The sequence below is a fragment of the Pseudophryne corroboree genome, chromosome 6, assembly GCF_028390025.1.
Source record: "Pseudophryne corroboree isolate aPseCor3 chromosome 6, aPseCor3.hap2, whole genome shotgun sequence".
NCBI classification, from domain to species: Eukaryota; Metazoa; Chordata; class Amphibia; order Anura; family Myobatrachidae; genus Pseudophryne; species Pseudophryne corroboree.
In genome coordinates, this window is record NC_086449.1 from 37,461,481 (window position 1) to 37,481,042 (window position 19,562).

The window sequence follows — 19,562 nt, forward strand, 5'->3', positions numbered from 1 at the left end:
AATCAAAACACAAAACACGAAAAGTGCCAGCAGCACATCTCTACTTAAGACTAGTGATGAGCGGGTTCGGTTTCTCGGAAACCGAACCCCCCCGAACTTTACCCATTTTACACGGGTCCGAGGCAGGTTCGAACCTTCCCACCTTGCTCGGCTAACCCGAGCGCGCCCGAACGTCATCATCCCGCTGTCGGATTCTCGCGAGATTTGGATTCTATATAAGCAGCCGCGCGTCGCCGCCATTTTCACTCGTGCATTGGAGATGATAGGGAGAGGACGTGGCTGGCGTCCTCTCCATTTATTGTTGAACTTGATTGCTTTATTGCTTAATTGTGGGGAGGACTGGGGAGCAGCTGTTAGGAGAAGTACAGTGCAGAGTTTTGCTGATAAGTGACCACCAGTTTTATCCGTTCTCTGCCTGAAAAAAACGCTCCATACCATATCTGTGCTCAGTGTGCTGCATAATATATCTGTGCTCACACTGCTTAATTGTGGGGACTGGGGAGCAGCTGTATTATATAGCAGGAGTACAGTGCAGAGTTTTGCTGACAGTGACCACCAGTATACGTTGTCTGCCTGAAAAACACTCCATATCTGTGCTCAGTGTGCTGCTTTATTGTGGGGACTGGGGAGCACCAGTATAATTATTATTATATAGGAGGAGTACAGTGCAGAGTTTTGCTGACACAGTGACCACCAGTATACTATATATAGCAGTACGGTAGGCCACTGCTGTACCTACCTCTGTGTCGTCATTCATTAAGTATACTATCCATCTACATTCTATACCTGTGGTGCATTTTAGTTTTGCAGTTTGCTGACAGTGACCACCAGTATACTATATATAGCAGTACGGTAGGCCACTGCTGTACCTTCCTCTGTGTCGTCATTCATTAAGTATACTATCCATCTACATTCTATACCTGTGGTGCATTTTAGTTTTGCAGTTTGCTGACACAGTGACCACCAGTATACTATATATAGCAGTACGGTAGGCCACTGCTGTACCTACCTCTGTGTCGTTATTCATTAAGTATACTATCCATCTACATTCTATACCTGTGGTGCATTTTGGTTTTGCAGTTTGCTGACACAGTGACCACCAGTATACTATATATAGCAGTATGGTAGGCCACTGCTGTACCTACCTCTGTGTCGTCATTCATTAAGTATACTATCCATCTACATTCTATACCTGTGATGCATTTTAATTTTGCAGTTTGCTGACACAGTGACCACCAGTAAACTATATATAGCAGTACGGTAGGCCACTGCTGTACCTACCTCTGTGTCGTCATTCATTAAGTATACTATCCATCTACATTCTATACCTGTGGTGCATTTTAGTTTTGCAGTTTGCTGACACAGTGACCACCAGTATACTATATATAGCAGTACGGTAGGCCACTGCTGTACCTACCTCTGTGTCGTCATTCATTAAGTATACTATCCATCTACATTCTATACCTGTGGTGCATTTTAGTTTTGCAGTTTGCTGACACAGTGACCACCAGTATACTATATATAGCAGTACGGTAGGTCACTGCTGTACCTACCTCTGTGTCGTCATTTATTAAGTATACTATCCATCTACATTCTATACCTGTGGTGCATTTTAGTTTTGCAGTTTGCTGACACAGTGACCACCAGTATACTATATATAGCAGTACGGTAGGCCACTGCTGTACCTACCTCTGTGTCGTCATTCATTAAGTATACTATCCATCTACATTCTATACCTGTGGTGCATTTTAGTTTTGCAGTTTGCTGACACAGTGACCACCAGTATACTATATATAGCAGTACGGTAGGCCACTGCTGTACCTACTTCTGTGTCGTCATTCATTAAGTATACTATCCATCTACATTCTATACCTGTGGTGCATTTTAGTTTTGCAGTTTGCTGACACAGTGACCACCAGTATACTATATATAGCAGTACGGTAGGCCACTGCTGTACCTACCTCTGTGTCGTCATTCATTAAGTATACTATCCATCTACATTCTATACCTGTGGTGCATTTTAGTTTTGCAGTTTGCTGACACAGTGACCACCAGTATACTATATATAGCAGTACGGTAGGCCACTGCTGTACCTACCTCTGTGTCGTCATTCATTAAGTATATTATCCATCTACATTCTATACCAGTGGTGCATTTTAGTTTTGCAGTTTGCTGACACAGTGACCACCAGTATACTATATATAGCAGTATGGTAGGCCACTGCTGTACCTACCTCTGTGTCATCATTCATTAAGTATACTATCCATCTACATTCTATACCTGTGGTGCATTTTAGTTTTGCAGTTTGCTGACACAGTGACCACCAGTATACTATATATAGCAGTACGGTAGGCCACTGCTGTACCTACCTCTGTGTCGTCATTCATTAAGTATACTATCCATCTACATTCTATTCCTGTGGTGCATTTTAGTTTTGCAGTTTGCTGACACAGTGACCACCAGTATACTATATATAGCAGTACGGTAGGCCACTGCTGTACCTACCTCTGTGTCGTCATCAATTAAGTATACTATCCATCTACATTCTATACCTGTGGTGCATTTTAGTTTTGCAGTTTGCTGACACAGTGACCACCAGTATACTATATATAGCAGTACGGTAGGCCACTGCTGTACCTACCTCTGTGTCGTCATTCATTAAGTATACTATCCATCTACATTCTGTACCTGTGGTGCATTTTAGTTTTGCAGTTTGCTGACACAGTGACCACCAGTATACTATATATAGCAGTACGGTAGGCCACTGCTGTACCTACCTCTGTGTCGTCATTCATTAAGTATACTGTCCATCTACATTCTATACCTGTGGTGCATTTTAGTTTTGCAGTTTGCTGACACAGTGACCACCAGTATACTATATATAGCAGTATGGTAGGCCACTGCTGTACCTACCTCTGTGTCGTCATTCATTAAGTATACTATCCATCTACATTCTATACCTGTGGTGCATTTTAGTTTTGCAGTTTGCTGACACAGTGACCACCAGTATACTATATATAGCAGTATGGTAGTCCACTGCTGTACCTACCTCTGTGTCGTCATTCATTAAGTATACTATCCATCTACATTCTATACCTGTGGTGCATTTTAGTTTTGCAGTTTGCTGACACAGTGACCACCAGTATACTATATATAGCAGTATGGTAGGCCACTGCTGTACCTACCTCTGTGTCGTCATTCATTAAGTATACTATCCATCTACATTCTATACCTGTGGTGCATTTTAGTTTTGCAGTTTGCTGACACAGTGATCACCAGTATACTATATATAGCAGTATGGTAGGCCACTGCTGTACCTACCTCTGTGTCGTCATTCATTAAGTATACTATCCATCTACATTCTATACCTGTGGTGCATTTTAGTTTTGCAGTTTGCTGACACAGTGACCACCAGTATACTATATATAGCAGTACGGTAGGCCACTGCTGTACCTACCTCTGTGTCGTCATTCATTAAGTATACTATCCATCTACATTCTATACCTGTGGTGCATTTTAGTTTTGCAGTTTGCTGACACAGTGACCACCAGTATACTATATATAGCAGTACGATACGGAAGGCCACTGCTGTGCCTACCTCTGTGTCGTCATTAAGTATACTATCCATCTACATTCTATACCTGTGGCCTCTTTTTTTCTTTGCATCATGTGCTGTTTGGGGACAATTTTTTTGAAGTGCCATCCTGTCTTGACACTGCAGTGCCACTCCTAGATGGGCCAGGTGTTTGTGTCCGCCACTTGTGTCGCTTAGCTTAGTCACACAGCGACCTTGGTGCGCCTCTTTTTTTCTTTGCATCACGTGCTGTTTGGGGACAATTTTTTTGAAGTGCCATCCTGTCTTGACACTGCAGTGCCACTCCTAGATGGGCCAAGTGTTTGTGTCGGCCACTTGTGTCGCTTAGCTTAGTCACACAGCGACCTTGGTGCGCCTCTTTTTTTCTTTGCATCATGTGCTGTTTGGGGACAATTTTTTTGAAGTGCCATCCTGTCTTGACACTGCAGTGCCACTCCTAGATGGGCCAGGTGTTTGTTTCGGCCATTTGTGTCGCTTAGCTTAGTCACACAGCGACCTTGGTGCGCCTCTTTTTTTCTTTGCATTATGTGCTGTTTGGGGACAATTTTTTTGAAGTGCCATCCTGTCTTGACACTGCAGTGCCACTCCTAGATGGGCCAGGTGTTTGTGTCGGCCACTTGTGTCGCTTAGCTTAGTCACACAGCGACCTTGGTGCGCCTCTTTTTTTCTTTGCATCATGTGCTGTTTGGGGACAATTTTTTTGAAGTGCTATCCTGCCTGACACTGCAGTGCCACTCCTAGATGGGCCAGGTGTTTGTGTCGGCCACTTGTGTCGCTTAGCTTAGCCATTCAGCGACCTCGGTGCAAATTGTAGGACTATAAATAATATTGTGAGGTGTGACGTGTTCAGAATAGACTGGAAATGAGTGGAAATTATGGTAATTGAGGTTAATAATACTATGGGATCAAAATGACCCCCAAATTCTATGATTTAAGCTGTTTTTTAGGGTTTTTTGAAAAAAACACCCGAATCCAAAACACACCCGAATCCGACAAAAAAATTTCGGTGAGGTTTTGCCAAAACGCGTCCTAATCCAAAACACGGCCGCGGAACCGAATCCAAAACCAAAACACAAAACCCGAAAAATATCCGGTGCACATCACTACTTACATAACTGGAAACAATACGTACTCTAGGTCTTCATCTCCATGGGTAAAGTATTTTCAGAGTATGAAGACGGGATGCATTGGTGGGTTGTTGATGTTTTGCAATTGTTGGATGCATACCTTGTATATTGTAGTGTAACTGATTTTGTTCTGCATTAAACTACGGAATGTGGTAATATTTATATATAAAGAGAAAACACTCTCTCTCCTTGAGTCCTTCTGGCTTGTGGCTTTGAAGGAATTACACTTTTTGCAAATTCTGTCACCGGCATACAGCAGTTGTGTCAATTTTCACTATATTTACCTAACAGGCATCCTAATGCGTGTGATAGTGGGCCTGCACTACAGTTATGTGTTGGGCTGTCATTACAACATGCTTTTCTTTTGCTAACCACCATTTTTATGACTTTAGTATAGACATACATGTGTAAATGTACAGTATTAAACCTTATTTAAAAAAAGCAGAGAAGTTGTCTATAGCAACCTATAAGCTGCTAGCTAGCATTTATCAAGTGCATTCCATAAAATGATCAGTAGACGCTGATTGGCACCTTGTACACTTTTTAGAAGACTTCATACATCTCCCCCATAGTACTGTATAGAGCATTTATTTAATTCAGTATTAATTCATGCGACCCAGCTCTTGGCTTCTGCTAAAAGTGGGTTCCTGGTGGGAGAAGCCCCATTTGCATTGTGTAGAGGACACAATTAAATAACTGATCAATTCATGAGGTTAAGATAAATGGTGAAGGACAGTCCAAGTTGCCATCAGCTGATTGTCTTAAGACTTCTACAGAGTTTGGTTCATCCTCCATGTTTCTACCTTTCACCAGTAGCGGCACGGAAATACCAGTCACCGATGGCCAATTTATTACTGACAGATGATAATCCTCCTGTTTTACAGTAGCCGCACACACTTGCCAGAACACCATTACATGAAAGCTTCTGTAGCACCCCTGTGATTTGATGCTTCTTCCACATGTTTTCACGTTTTCCCTTGTGTGGCTAATACGATGACTTGCTGATGACTTCAGCGTCACTGTGGAGCTACGGTGGTACCCACATTATTAACAAGAACTTTTCCTTTTAATGAGAATTTAAATTTGTGCTTCGTTAAATCTTTCAAGGATATGACATTATATTTTTAATATGCTTGTGTTTTGGTTAGGGTTTATCGCCCTGGTGGTGACACTATTAATTTATAAGGAAAAGTGAAAAAGCTCTTGGATAAATAAATCTGTTTTCTATACCTAAACCCATCTTTTCAGGGATGAAGACTGGTGATGGGCCAGCGTTGTGTACTTGTCTCCAGGCTGAACTGTGCCAGACACTTCTTGATCTAAACTAACAGTTCCTGCAGAATCTGTTGGAGAACATATTCTTATAATAGTTCATGAGGCTAGAACTTCCACATTGCTACCTACTTATTCTGGATATATGAGATCAGGTCATTCTGCACTCAGACCAAGCAGCCTGATCAACTCATGCTTCACCAGCGCCTTGTAGAAGAATTGGAAGATGGCTACACACATCAGTCGATGACGGTCACCCTGTGACTGCATTGCCGACATGTCCTGTGATGTCAGTTCAAATGTCCATTATTACTTGTGAAATCCCAAGAGATATATATCACGGAAATATATTAGAAGATGCAAAATGTGTCACTCTGAACATACTCTAGATAATTAATTATTGCAATTTTATGAGTATTCATAGTGTTTTGGCAATCATTTTGCAGGGAGCAAACTCCTGTATGAACCCTGCAGAGCACAGTACATCCACAAGTCCAACATTTCTGACCCTCATTATCAATTAAATAATCATGTTCTACAAAATAAAAAATTTTCTAGATGTTGCAACCCAAAAGACACTACAGTATGTGTTTGCATTTTTTTAAATTGCTTTTCAATACACCTATAGAATGTCGAGTTATCGAAGACATTGACGATCAACGGTTTTGACTGATGGATTTAAAATGACAATAGTAATTAATGCTAAACAAGCTTAAGTTATCATTAATTACCATTGTCATTTGAAATCCATCATTCAAAGTTGCCAATAATCAGCTTTGATAACCCAACGCATAGTAAATTTGCCCCCTTAGGTGTATTTGCTCAAAAGAAGATATACAGTATGACATCACAAAGCAGTATGAATCATAGCACACGCATACATGAACAGGGACAATTTAATATCTCATGATTTCAAAGGCTCATTGCAAACAAGACATAACCACTGAGATTTGAATTAACTTATACTCATTAATTTATCGTCCGTGGCTATTCCCAGTAATTCTGGAATATGGAACTCATACACTCTTTGCTGTACTTCCAATGCAATTTATGTTTGCTTTTAAAGAGTCTGTGTTATCTTGGGATTAAACTTCTGCTTGTGCCCTTTGCCTAGTAGGTTCTCACGCGTGTTGAGATCAGCTCTAAATAATATAATATAGCACTTAGGGAAGAAAAAGCAACCTAGGATCCCGGCACTAGAAGAAATTATTCCAAACACCTCAACGGCCACCATAAACTTGCCATGAGTGCTGAGATATGCGGGGACAAAGGAGATCCAGACACTCAAAAAGATCAACATGGAGAAGGTGATCCACTTGGCCTCATTGAAGTTATCTGGCAAGTTTCTGGCAAGAAACGCAACAAGGAAGCTGACGCAGGCTAGAAACGCCATGTATCCCAGCATCCACCAGAGCAACGTGGCAGAACATTCGTTACATTGATAGATGATGACTCCAGTCATTATCTTGATGTTCTTCTCTGGCAACGAGGGGCAGGACAGAATCCAGTAGATGGAAATAAACAGCTGGATAAAGGTGCAGGTGGAGACGTTCAAAGCAGGAACTGTTGGTCCCAGCCATCTTCTCGTATTGTTTCCTGGTTTGGTTGCCCGGAAAGCTATGACCACCATCAAAGTTTTAGCAAAGATGCACGAAATGCAAAGAACAAATATAACTCCAAAAGCTCCTTGATGGAGGAGACAGGTGAATTTTTGAGGTTCTCCAATGAAAAGTAGAGAGCAGAGGAAACTTAAACATAGAGAGGTAAGGAGGACATAGGTAAGATCACGATTATTGGCTTTGACAATGGCTGTGTCTTTGTATTTGACAAAGACACACAAGATACTTGTGGAAGTAAAGAAGCAGAAGATAGCGGTAGAAGTCAAGGTTATTCCAAGGGGTTCCCAGTAGGACAGGAACTCTACAGCCTTAGGGATGCACATTGTTTTATTTTCATTGGGCCATGTCTCGGGGCTACATAGATGGCAGTTGTTGGAATCTGGAAGACAAAATTGATATTGCTCATAGTTAATCTTATTCAAGCTACAGGTACCATAGTAATACTTCTCAGAAGAGGCCCTTATGTTTCACCGGATTCACCCTTGTTAAAAAATAGCATTTGCTACAACTGTCCATGGGAGCTTCAATCCTCTTGATTGTAAACTCTAACAGGAATAGTTCCCTCTCTCTTGTTTGTATTGTCTGTCTATCTTGTACAGCCCTAGGACAGGATGGACTACCACCAAAATGTGGTCAAACAACCATAAAATACCATTTTCGAAAATTTGACAGCATTCCCCATTATGCATCAAGCTCCAGAAAGCTTAACTTTCCGTAGCTTGTTCCCAATAAGAAGTCAATGGGCTTCCTACTGCAGACTTCCCAAGAGGGATCCAATAGGATACCTCCCAGTGTCCCCGGTGGCTCGGGCATGCACTGGCCAACGGCCATGCATGTGCCAAAGGATTTCTAGGTCATAAACCACCACAAAGTCCAGATCTTATTGAAAAAGGTGTCCTTTGCGTTATTAATCACAAATCTTCATTCATATGGCGTTAATAAACTCTGCTATGTAAGCAATCAGTGGTGAAATGTACCACATTCAAAATACGTGATGTATCCTCTAGCAGCTTTTACATCGAGTCAACAGTTCCCTCAGAACCACTGACCTGATACCCTGTATCATGTTTACAAACAAGACCACAGATTGTGCTGTTGCTGACATTTTTACTTTGTGTATACAGTTAAAATGAAAATTCACATCTTTCAAGAGGTCGGTAAACATTTATGTTACATCCAGGAAGTCTGGGGTATTTTTAGGAAGGATGTGATATAGAAGATCTACAGTGTCTAGATAGACAGTCATTAAGTCGACCCCGTATGGTCGATTTGCATTAGGTCGTCTGGTACAAAGGGTCAAGAGGTACGAAAGGTCGACAGTGCCTAATGTCAACATGTAAAAAAGGTCAGCATAGCCAAAAGGTCCATATGACAATGATCGTCACACAAGTGGTTGACACAGTTTTGTGGGCCAAATCTTGTATATGTCATGTTATGTGACCACCATTAGTACAAATATGCACCCTTGCGGGCTCTCTTTGCTCGCCATGCTTCGGGCAAGGTGGCTAGCTTTGCTCCACTTCGCTCGCCACAGGTTACTATTCACATGTGGATAGTAAATTAAACAAAAATTGGGAAAATGTAAAACAAAACAAAAAATTGCGTTGACCATTTGACCTTTTGAACCTGTCGTCGACCTTTCATCTATTGACATTTTGTACCTTTCAACCTTTTCTACTTGTCCACCTAATGTATGTCAACCAAATGGCATTGATCTATTGACTGTTGACCATGATGTGGTGCTTTGCAAGCCGACACTTATTGGCTGGTTTCGCCTCATGCTTTAAAACATCAGTAATAGTGTTTATTGGTCAAATCCACCAATAAAAATAACCCTATGTCTAGGAGTTGCAAAGAGAAGGTTGATTTTCCCTTAGGGTCAGCCACAAACCACATTTTGATGCTCTTATTTTACATTTTTGTTTTCAGTAGAAGACATCAATGCAGAAGTGAAGGTCATCAAGCTTTAGAGCAATGGGAGGAGAGGTAAGAGAACAGAAAAGTGGCCCATTAGAAAATAAGGTAACATAAAAATCATTAGATGTACCTATTTGGTTTGAAATTTCCCCCTCTGAACAAGGAACGCAGCCAAAGCAACACATGGGTTGTCCCTTCAGGGAAGCCTTCCGAAATCCAGATGAGCAACTGTTAGTACAAACAGAGATCGGGATCTGGAGATGGAAAATCAGATCTATCATTTAGCTACCATGTTCTAAGTTTTAGTTTGAGTCGTCATACTTATTATGTTGTATACTACTCTACATGTGACAGACATTATACCTCTTGGACTCCAGTGATCCACTTGATAGCAGTAATATTAATGTTCAACTCATTTTCTTGGGACTCAAGTATTTTGTAGCGTCCGACCTTCACAAATGAAATGGTGCCATCTGAGTTCAGCTGCCAGTTCAGAAGATCATAGTCAGTCGGTGGGTTCCCATTGGCATCGAAGTATATTTCTTCTCCCATCCGATTCCTGAAGTAGACGCTCTTCAGGTGCTGGAAGATCTACAAGACCAATAAATAAGTTATGTATTGTCATCTTTCCCACTTCCCACCACTTAGATATGAAGAAAAGTAGGATTTTCATAGAGGACATTCACACTTGTCCCGTTTTTGGCAAAAATAGATAGAACAGGTAGAACGTACAATGATTGTTTTCTTTTTGCAAAACGAAACCTTTTTCTAGTGATTTAGACATGCAAAGGGTTGCAAAATTGTAACTAAACTATAAACTACAGGTATACTATAATCCTGATCTATCCAGCCATCTCCAGCCATAGTTCCCTATGACTTGAACTATTTCCCCCTCCCTATTAGACTTTCCACCTCTCTACAATATTTCAAACAGGCTCTCAAGATCCACTTCATTATCAAAGCCTTCACGCTTTTACCCTAACCCTCTGGCCCATGCTCAGGTGTTCACAATCACAACAGAAGAGGTTCAGCATTGTAGTTGAAGAAGGGAGATAATGGGATGAAGTTGGTATGGTGGAATTGGTCAGAGAAATGGAGAGGGAGTGAAGGGTATGAGAGATCTGTAGAATAGGATCGAGGAAGCACAATGGCGTCAAATAAACCAGTCAGTATCATCGGAGGGAGGGAGAGATAGGGAACATTAGGCAATTGTATTAATAATTGTTTGGGGATAAGACTGGTAGTGGGGAAGACCTTGATTTGTACAGGAGACGGATAATCTTATAGAAGAATCACTAAACTCTGCCTGCTTATCTTCTGTTGAAAGGAGTACAGCATTATTTGTATGGAGTTAGGCATGCGAACCATGACCTTTCAAGAGATGGATAAGAAGGGGCACACCCACCATACTGTATGTAGAAAAATAGACAACGAAGTATGACCTGGGTGAGATAGATACATTTTGAGGGTAGAGATGATGGGTAGGGTGACAGTGTGTAAGAATGCAATGTAGTCATTGGGCGATTTATGATGGTCCATTCTAGTATTCTTTTTAGGATAATGTCATGGTTATAACTTTTAACAGGAGGCAGTTGGAGCCCACCTAATCCTTTCCTTCTGCATAGAACCTCCTGTCATAGATGAGAAGTTTTCAGGGCTCATACAGTCTTGTATTGATTGGAACCATGGGGGTAATATGTTCTGAGATTACAGAAGTGGTGTCATTTCAGTAAATGTGTCAAATATGCCACATAACTGATTGCCGCTTTCAATTTGGCAGCAGACTCACTGAAATCAACTGGATTAGGTAATCTTGTAATTTATTATATAACCCCTTTATGAGTTGGGTAATATAGTGATGGCAAACTCTTGGATGTGTCAGAAGATTCGGGGGAGTGTATTCATTTTCACCACATTTATTCTACCCACCTACCCACCCACCTACCCATCCTTGAGTACCATTTGGATTGCCAGTTTTGGAGGCAGATAGGAGAGGCACATAGCTGGCTGAGAATAGGTTGGGTGGGTTGTTTGTAATCTTAATGTGCAAGCACCTTAGAAGATGAATGCCAAGAAAATGGGAAGGCTTATTATAACCTTTCAACTACAGACGTGAGTGTAGAGATAATCAATGCGGTGGATTTTTTAACCTTTTTAGTAAATTGGAGTAAATGCCCCTTTTTTTTCATGTGCAGCATTGAGTTACGGAGATATTTTTGGTAAGCAAATCATTAGCAAATAATTCCAGCTTGTGTACAACTGGGCCAGAGCCAGATTCAGAGACATTTGCATTGATGACATGTGGGTTTGCGGCCGATGTCTTACCTGTACATACACACCTGGGGGTAAATTTACTAAGATGGGAGTTCTATTTAAGATGGGATGTTGCCCATAGCAATCAATCAGATTCCAGGTATTATCTTCTAGAAGGTGCTAGATAAATGAGAAGTAGAATCTGATTGGTTGCTATGGGCAACATCCCATCTTAAATAGAACTCCCATCTTAGTAAATTTACCCCCTGGTATCAGACACGTCATCCCATAAAGCAGAACACTCACATGGCAAGTGGTTGGAAAAGATGATTTGGTCATCCTGGCAATGCATATTAGGTTAGCTTGGAACCTTCTGGTCTGTGTAGGAGAAGCAGGTATCCAATTCACTCTGAAGCCAAAGTGTAGGTTAAATGCCATTATTGGACACTAGGGGGTATATTTACTAAAATTCGTATTTTTCAGAATGAGGTTAAAGTTCAAACACGAATGACATCGAATGTGTGAAATTGCAACTTTTTAAATTTTTTATGCCTCATTTACTATGCTGTCGTATTCTGCATTTTCAAGTTTTCCGATGTCGATGTCATTCGTATTTTCGGCCAGTGTTTTACGGGAGTGAATAGTATAACAATGAATCTCGGCCGGATCTGTGAGATCCGTGCAGGGCTTCATTGTGCACCTTTAAAAAAAAAGTGTTAAAAATCAAGAAAAAAATTGCGTGGGGTCCCCCGTCCTAAGCAAAACCAGCCGGTCCTGGTTGTAAAAATATGGGGGGAAAATTGACTGGAGATCCCCCATATTTAAACAACCAGCGGGCTCTGCGCCTGGTCCTGGTGCCAAAAATACAGGGGACAAAAAGCGTAGGGGTCCCCCATATTTTTAACACCAGCACTGGGCTCCACTAGTCCACTTTTATATAGGTCCCTGCGGCCCTGGCATTAAATCACTAACTAGTCACCCCTACCCGGGGTACCCTGGAGGAGTGGGGACCCCTTAAATCAAGGGGTCCCACCCTCCAGCTACCCAAGGGCCAGGGGTGAAGCCCGAGGCTGTCCCCCCCATCCAAGGGCGGCGGATGGGGGGCTGATAGCCAAGTGTAAAAATAAGAATATTTTTTGTAGCAGTACTAGAAGTCCCAGCAAGCCTCCCCCGCAAGCTGGTACTTGGAGAACCACAAGTACCAGCATGCGGTGGAAAAATGGGCTTGCTGGTACCTGTAGTACTACTACAAAAAAATACACAAATAAAAACAGTACACACACACCGTGATAGTAAAACTTTATTACATACATGCATACCGACACACACATACTTACCTATGTTGACACGAAGCCGTCGGCCCCCTTCTCCAAATAGAATCCACGGGTTACCTGTCAACAAAATTATACTCACAACAATTCAGAGTAGCTCTGTCCTCTTCTACTTGTAATCCACGTACTGGGCAAAAAAACAAACCGAAAAACCCAAACCACGCACTGAAAGGGGTCCCATGTTTACACATGGGACCCCTTTCCCCGACTGCCGGGACCCCCCGTGACTCCTGTCAAAGAGTGTCCCTTCAGCCAATCAGGGAGCGCCACGTCTTGGCACTCTCCTGATTGGCTGTGTTTATTACAACTTTTGCCTCATTTACTATCCATGTCACAAACTATTACCTTTTAGTAAAGTTGTGGTGAGCGAAGCGGAGCGAGACACCGAGCCTGAAGCGTGGCGAGCGTAGTGAGCCCGCGAGGGGACGAATTTCACCAAATTTGGGTTAAAAAGGTTTAGAAACACAAAAAAATATATATTGTATTTTTGTGTCTGACTAATGACCCTGTCGGATTTTTGACCCTGTCTGACTTTTGACTGTCTGACTTTTGACCCTGTCGGACTTTTGACTGTCTGACTTTTGACCCTGTCTGACTTTTGACTGTCGACCATATAGTGTCTGACTAATGACTGTCTATCTTTTAACTGTCTATGAGCTATACCACACCCAGCTGGTAGTTGATGCATTGGACAGGGCTGGGTATAATGTAGGAGTGTCACTCATATTTGATGTACTCACATCCTGGAGAAGCCTGGGAGGAGTCCAGCATAGCTAGAAGTGCTGTGTTATGACTTTTTCCCCCGGGGTGAGCTCTAAGGTCATTGTAGGCTGTGGTCTGCCAAGAAAACTGTGGCTCTTATTGGTCAGTGTAAATTTTTTTTATCTGGGGCAGATTTCAAAGATGTGCAAGAGGTTAATAAAAGTGATCTCATGGGGCACATGCCAGGCTGCCACTAAGGGGTTGTAACAAAATAAGACAAACAGTGCTCGGAGTCAAAAGTCAGTAGACAGTTACAAGAGTGGTTAAATAAAAAAATGTGAATAAAGATATTCTCAAATTAAATCTAAAAAGACAATTAAAAAAAAAACATTGATGGGTTGCTAGTTGGCAGAAGAGCTATATTTCTTGGTTCAGAGATCTGTTCCCTCAACATAAGCCAATAAGTGTGGTCTGGAATGTCCTGGATAGATTAGGAGTTGATATGGGGTAGTGGCTGGCAGAGGTCGACTGGGATGGCGTGAGTTTTTGTACCATTTGTGGAGCCTGACTACAAGGGACAGGTAGTAATATTTTCCATAGTGGCATGACACAACCACCAGCATGAGTCAGGAGAGTTGTCAAATGGCCAATTGGATCAACTGAAGTTCTTGGATAGAGATTGAGTGCCAACCAACAAAAGATTTTTGAGGTAGGATGGCACAATTTCTCTAAGGCTACTATGAGTATGGTTTGGAGCGAAGGGAAGAGCAATAAATCTGAGGGAGAGAGGGGGTGCATAGCGCTTCCATCACCCTGTAAATGCCAAATCCACCAGTGGAGAGTGTGTGCTATGCAGAGAACAGTCATACTGTACTCCCCCAACTGCCCGTCAGCAGGAGAGACCACTCAACTTGGCACTCTCGCACTCATGTTTATGATGTATGATTGTAAAGATATAGGCAGGGGTTAAAACTGTATTTATGGCGTTTCAATCTTTATAGCCTGTAAAGTACTTTTTATTCCTTTTGTTCTATTATTTATCTGGCTTTTGTTACTATTACCCCATGTGTGTGTTCATTCCTTAGCCTATATATTCTGTACTATAATCTTACTCAGGTAAATACAGGTGTGCTGTGACCTGACGCATAGTACTGTCATGTTATGTTATTGTAGGAGGATGCCATTCTGTGTATGAGGTTATCAGTTATCACTGATAAGCCTATTGAATCCATCTATTATCCTTATATAGTCACACAGGAAGTATGAGGGCCAGGTAATGTCTCTCTAAAGATGCTCCTCCACAGGGAACAATCAGGACCTAAACCAATTTCCCTGTCATTGTTTCTTCTGTTTACTTTCCTCTGTTAAGGTCTCTTACAGACAACTGGGAGCCTGACCCAGCATGTGGTCAGCAGGAGAAGGTCAGCTGTGGGAGGGAGTAAGGAAATACCTGAAATGGGGTCCCACCAATCAGGAACCTGTGTCCTCCCCAGGTGAGCGCTGCATGATGGGCATTTGGAAGGTTTTAAAAGAGGTTGCGCGGGTCAGCTCTGGATGTTAGTTGCAGGACTCTGGCTAAGGGGTGATTCTCTGCCACGGTACCTTGTGGAACGCATCACCAGTGCTGTGTGGACTTACACGTATTTACTCCTGAATGGACTTATACACATATTCTCCTGTGGACTAATCTGCTATCACTGCTGTGTGGACTCAGTGATACTTCTGCTGTGTGGACCTGTTTATCTGTAACTTCTGTGTGGAATTGCTGTGGGCCTAAATCTCTACTGGGACTTACTATCTGGATTGCTATCTGTGTACTGTTTCTGGGCTATATTTACCTCTGTTTCCTGTGAACTATCTACTCCTGTGTGCGGTGAGAAATAAACCATCACTTTGGTTCCATCGGCTCTGTGTCTGAGTGATTAGAAGAACCCCGTATCCTCACATTGACCATACTGTTAGGACAAGCAATCTGATAAATTGAGCGGCTTTTCATATATTTGCAAATGAGCTTAACCAAGGCTGCCATCAGAAATTGTGTGTCCCAATACAAATGAAACAGCCAGCTGCCCTCCCCCCACTCCTCCCCCACACAAACACACCATTCTTTCTCGACCCATCCCCTGCCAGCCCGGTGAATGCAGAAATGTAATCTGGAGATATCTAGTTACATGTAAGCATTATTTAACAGGAAAATAATTCCTGACCATTACTGCCATTGCTCCTAATGGGTGGATTAGAAAAGAAATGTATTACCTGCCATGGCTTTATGTTGGAGAGGTCCACGCATTTTCCTGGCATGGTGGCTTCCTGTCGGAATGCACAGGAGAATATTAGATCATGGAGAGCATGGGCCACGGCATATACTGCATTATATATTCGATACTGAAATATGAGATCCAAGTAATTATTTTCATATTTTTTGTTGGAGAATTCTTTCAGCTTCTCCTCTCCTGTGCACCACACCGTTTCATTTCCTCCGTCAGCACTTGCAATCGGCCATCTGCAGCCAACAGCTATCTCCCAGAAGGTGTTGATGAAGATGTCCTGAGGGAGAGAAGTGGATGGATGGACGCCCAATAGAAATTCCCTGAACCCCGGCATATCCACTTCATGCAATGAAAATCCCAGTGTTCCAACCATTGTATGGCTAAACCTTGTAATGGAGAGCAATGGAGAGGTAGACCACCCATTACTGGCCAGCCAAATTCGGTCCACGTCCTTTCTCTTTAAGAACAGCTCCATTAGCTGGTTGATTTGAGGATCCCTGGAGAACACTATGACAACCTTGGCTGAGGATCGAACAATAATGTCGGCTATGGATTGGATTTTCTTCAAGGACGTCCCCTGACCAAAAGTCTCATGGTAAGCAATGCACACCCCCATGTTCTGGAGCTCTTCTTTGAGGATCTGGGAGCCCAAGATGCCGTAATCATTGTTGAGCGAGAGCAATCCAACCCATTTCCAGCCCATGTAGAAGACCAGCTTAGCCAAGGCCCGGGACTGTTTGTCGTCACTAGAAGCAGTGCGGAAGAATGACGGGTATAAGAGGCGATTGCTCAGCGTGATTACAGTGGCAGCATAACTGACCTACAATCATAGAAATTGTTGGGGAAAAAATAGTTTGAATAGAAGAAAGAAAGGAGAACAGGTCATTTTTGGTATAGTAAGCAAAACAAAGGTAAACACTCAGATAAAAGCAAATTTGGCTAAAATGAAACACAGAGGGCTGATTGTAGAGTTGACTATTCACTCATTGGCCGAGTGAGTCTTGCGGGTCTTCAAAAAAAGTAGGGAAATATGTTTTATGGGTATAAACATAGCTTAGAATATACTTCTTTTTCTATATTTATTTTATATTTATAAACAATGTGACAGAATTCTCAGTTTCAGATCAAGGACACAATCCCACCATGAAATCCAGAGGGTGCAGTAAAACTTTTAAAAGCTGTCTGATTTAATTTAGGCATTTGGTTTGCATTGATGAGCCGTAACAATGGTGAAACAGCACTTGCCCATGTCTTGTTCTTTTCACTGGATGTAGCGTTGCCATAAAGGGCTGTTATTATATGGCAAATATTAAGGATCCCCCATTGTATATTGGAGATATCTGCTGTGATCCCCCATTTCCAACTGCAAGAGCATCCGTTGGTTTCTATGAGGGCTGCTTAATTGCTGAATTCAGAAGCTTGGCCATGGTAGCTGTTGTAGCCTGCGGGCTACATTTTGCAAAAGTTGCTGGGATTCACATATCTCCACTTTGACATGCATGGTTATCAAACTATGCATGCACAGTAGCATGGCCGGCCCAGAAAATTAAGGTGATCGGTTGCAATCAGCCCGGCACCAACTGCCCAGGGGTGCCAGGGACAGCCTTGGGCTTCATCCCTGGTCTTTGGGTGCCTGGTGGGGGGGATCCCATTTTTGGCGGGTCTCCACTCCACCAGGGAACCCCGGCCAGAACTGACTAGTTGCGGTGGGTAATTCCACGGCAGCAGGGACCTATATAAATGTTCCCCCGGGGGTGGCATTATCTTCTTGATTAGTGGAGTCCAGTGCTGGTTTAAAAATACGGGAGACCCCTACGTCCTTTTCCCCCCATATTTTTGGAACAAGGACCAGTCCAAGAGCCCGGTGCTGCTTTTTAAAATACTGGGAGCCCCTACGCATTTTTTCCCCAGTATTTCAATGACCAGGACTGGTTGAAAGAGCCTAGGCTGGTTATATTCAGGAGGGGGAATACCACGTTCTTTTTTTTTTTTTTTACTCTTTACTACACTTTGACACAGAGAAGTATGCACGGATCTCACTGATCCATGCATGATTCTCCAAACACGCCAGACAGAAGCAGGTCTATTTAAAAGTTCTATTTATGTACGAATTCCATGCTTTCCCGGCAGTGTTTTAATTACATTAAGATATCCAAAAGACTAAACAAAAGAAAGTGAAATGCTACATAAACAGTGGCCCTGTATTCATTTTCTGGTTTGTTATTATTTTTTGTTGTGACCATAAGCAATAGAGAGTGGAGTCATTCAATAAAGCAATATGTGATCTTCACCTGTGGATACCTGTAGACACCTAGTATAGTTGCCATTGCGATAGACAGAAGAGAGAGTGGGTCACCGATGATGGCAAGGGGCACCTTCCGGTTACACTGGTAGTTCAGAGTTGGGTGATCCCTTCCTGTCAGGCAGGTAAGAGTCTCCCAGACAGCACGAGAGATGTGCACACAGGTATCAAAGATGTGGAAGCCCAGGGAGATGTTAGGGAGCAGAAACTCATTTCCATTTATCTCCTTGATGGCATAAACCATTGCTTGGACATAACTGTAGGATACAGTGCTGAATCTGTGAGAGTTGGGGGGAGATGAGAGACACAAGAGAAATTCTGAAATATAAACAATAGAATATGGGTAAAAGATAGATAGATAGATAGATAGATAGATAGATAGATAGATAGATAGATAGATAGATAGATAGATAGATATGGCCTTTCTTACAAGAGTTTGCAATCCATGAGTGATATGGGTGGACATAAAATGCAAAAAAAAGTAGGTGAGTGCAGAAGCTGAAGGTTTAGGAGGAGGGATGGTAGGCTAGCTTGAAAAGTTGACTTGTAAGTTCATGTTTGTAGGCTTGGAGGCTGTATGAGAGTCTATATGAATGGAAGAGCATTCCAGAGGTTGGAAACTGACCAGGAGGAAATTTGAAGATGACATTGGGAAATGCTGACCTGGGAGAAGAGGTGTGAGTCGTTGGCAGAGAGAAGTGGGAGTGAGGGAGTGGAAGTGGAAGTGAGGCTGGATATACACTGGAGGAGAGTGATGGTTTAGTAGGTGAGACAGTTTGAATATTAAACTGGGTGGGACAGGGAGCAAATGCAGGGACTGACAGAGGGGCCAGCAGAGGTCTAGAAATTAGAGATGAGCGCCTGAAATTTTTCGGGTTTTGTGTTTTGGTTTTGGGTTCGGTTCCGCGGCCGTGTTTTGGGTTCGAACGCGTTTTGGCAAAACCTCACCGAATTATTTTTGTCGGATTCGGGTGTGTTTTGGATTCGGGTGTTTTTTTCCAAAAACACTAAAAAACAGCTTAAATCATAGAATTTGGGGGTCATTTTGATCCCAAAGTATTATTAACCTCAAAAACCATAATTTACACTCATTTTCAGTCTATTCTGAATACCTCACACCTCACAATATTATTTTTAGTCCTAAAATTTGCACCGAGGTCGCTGTGTGAGTAAG

At 42.3% G+C, this 19,562-nt stretch overlaps 1 protein-coding gene across 1 annotated transcript; it reads right to left on the reverse strand.

Annotated features, from left to right (window-relative positions):
* Positions 1–6,982: 6,982 nt before the first annotated feature.
* LOC134934211 (extracellular calcium-sensing receptor-like) lies at positions 6,983–18,632 on the reverse strand. The gene is made up of 5 exons (XM_063929699.1): positions 18,462–18,632; positions 16,073–16,906; positions 9,894–10,121; positions 9,661–9,784; positions 6,983–7,992 (listed from the first exon to the last, which is right to left on the reverse strand). Exons 1-5 carry the CDS (start codon positions 18,630–18,632, stop codon positions 7,055–7,057), a joined length of 2,295 nt encoding a protein of 764 aa, XP_063785769.1. The 3' UTR covers positions 6,983–7,054.
* Positions 18,633–19,562: the final 930 nt, after the last annotated feature.

Excerpts from the sequence above, each read along its gene's own strand:
- LOC134934211 (XM_063929699.1), bottom strand. The coding sequence starts at position 18,632 with ATGGTTTATGCCATCAAGGAGATAAATGGAAATGAGTTTCTGCTCCCT. Across the intron at positions 16,907-18,461 it reads ACTACCAGTGTAACCGGAAG|GTCAGTTATGCTGCCACTGT; the intron begins GTGCCCCTTGCC and ends CTATGATTGTAG. Across the intron at positions 9,785-9,893 it reads GGATCACTGGAGTCCAAGAG|ATCCCGATCTCTGTTTGTAC; the intron begins GTATAATGTCTG and ends TTCCATCTCCAG.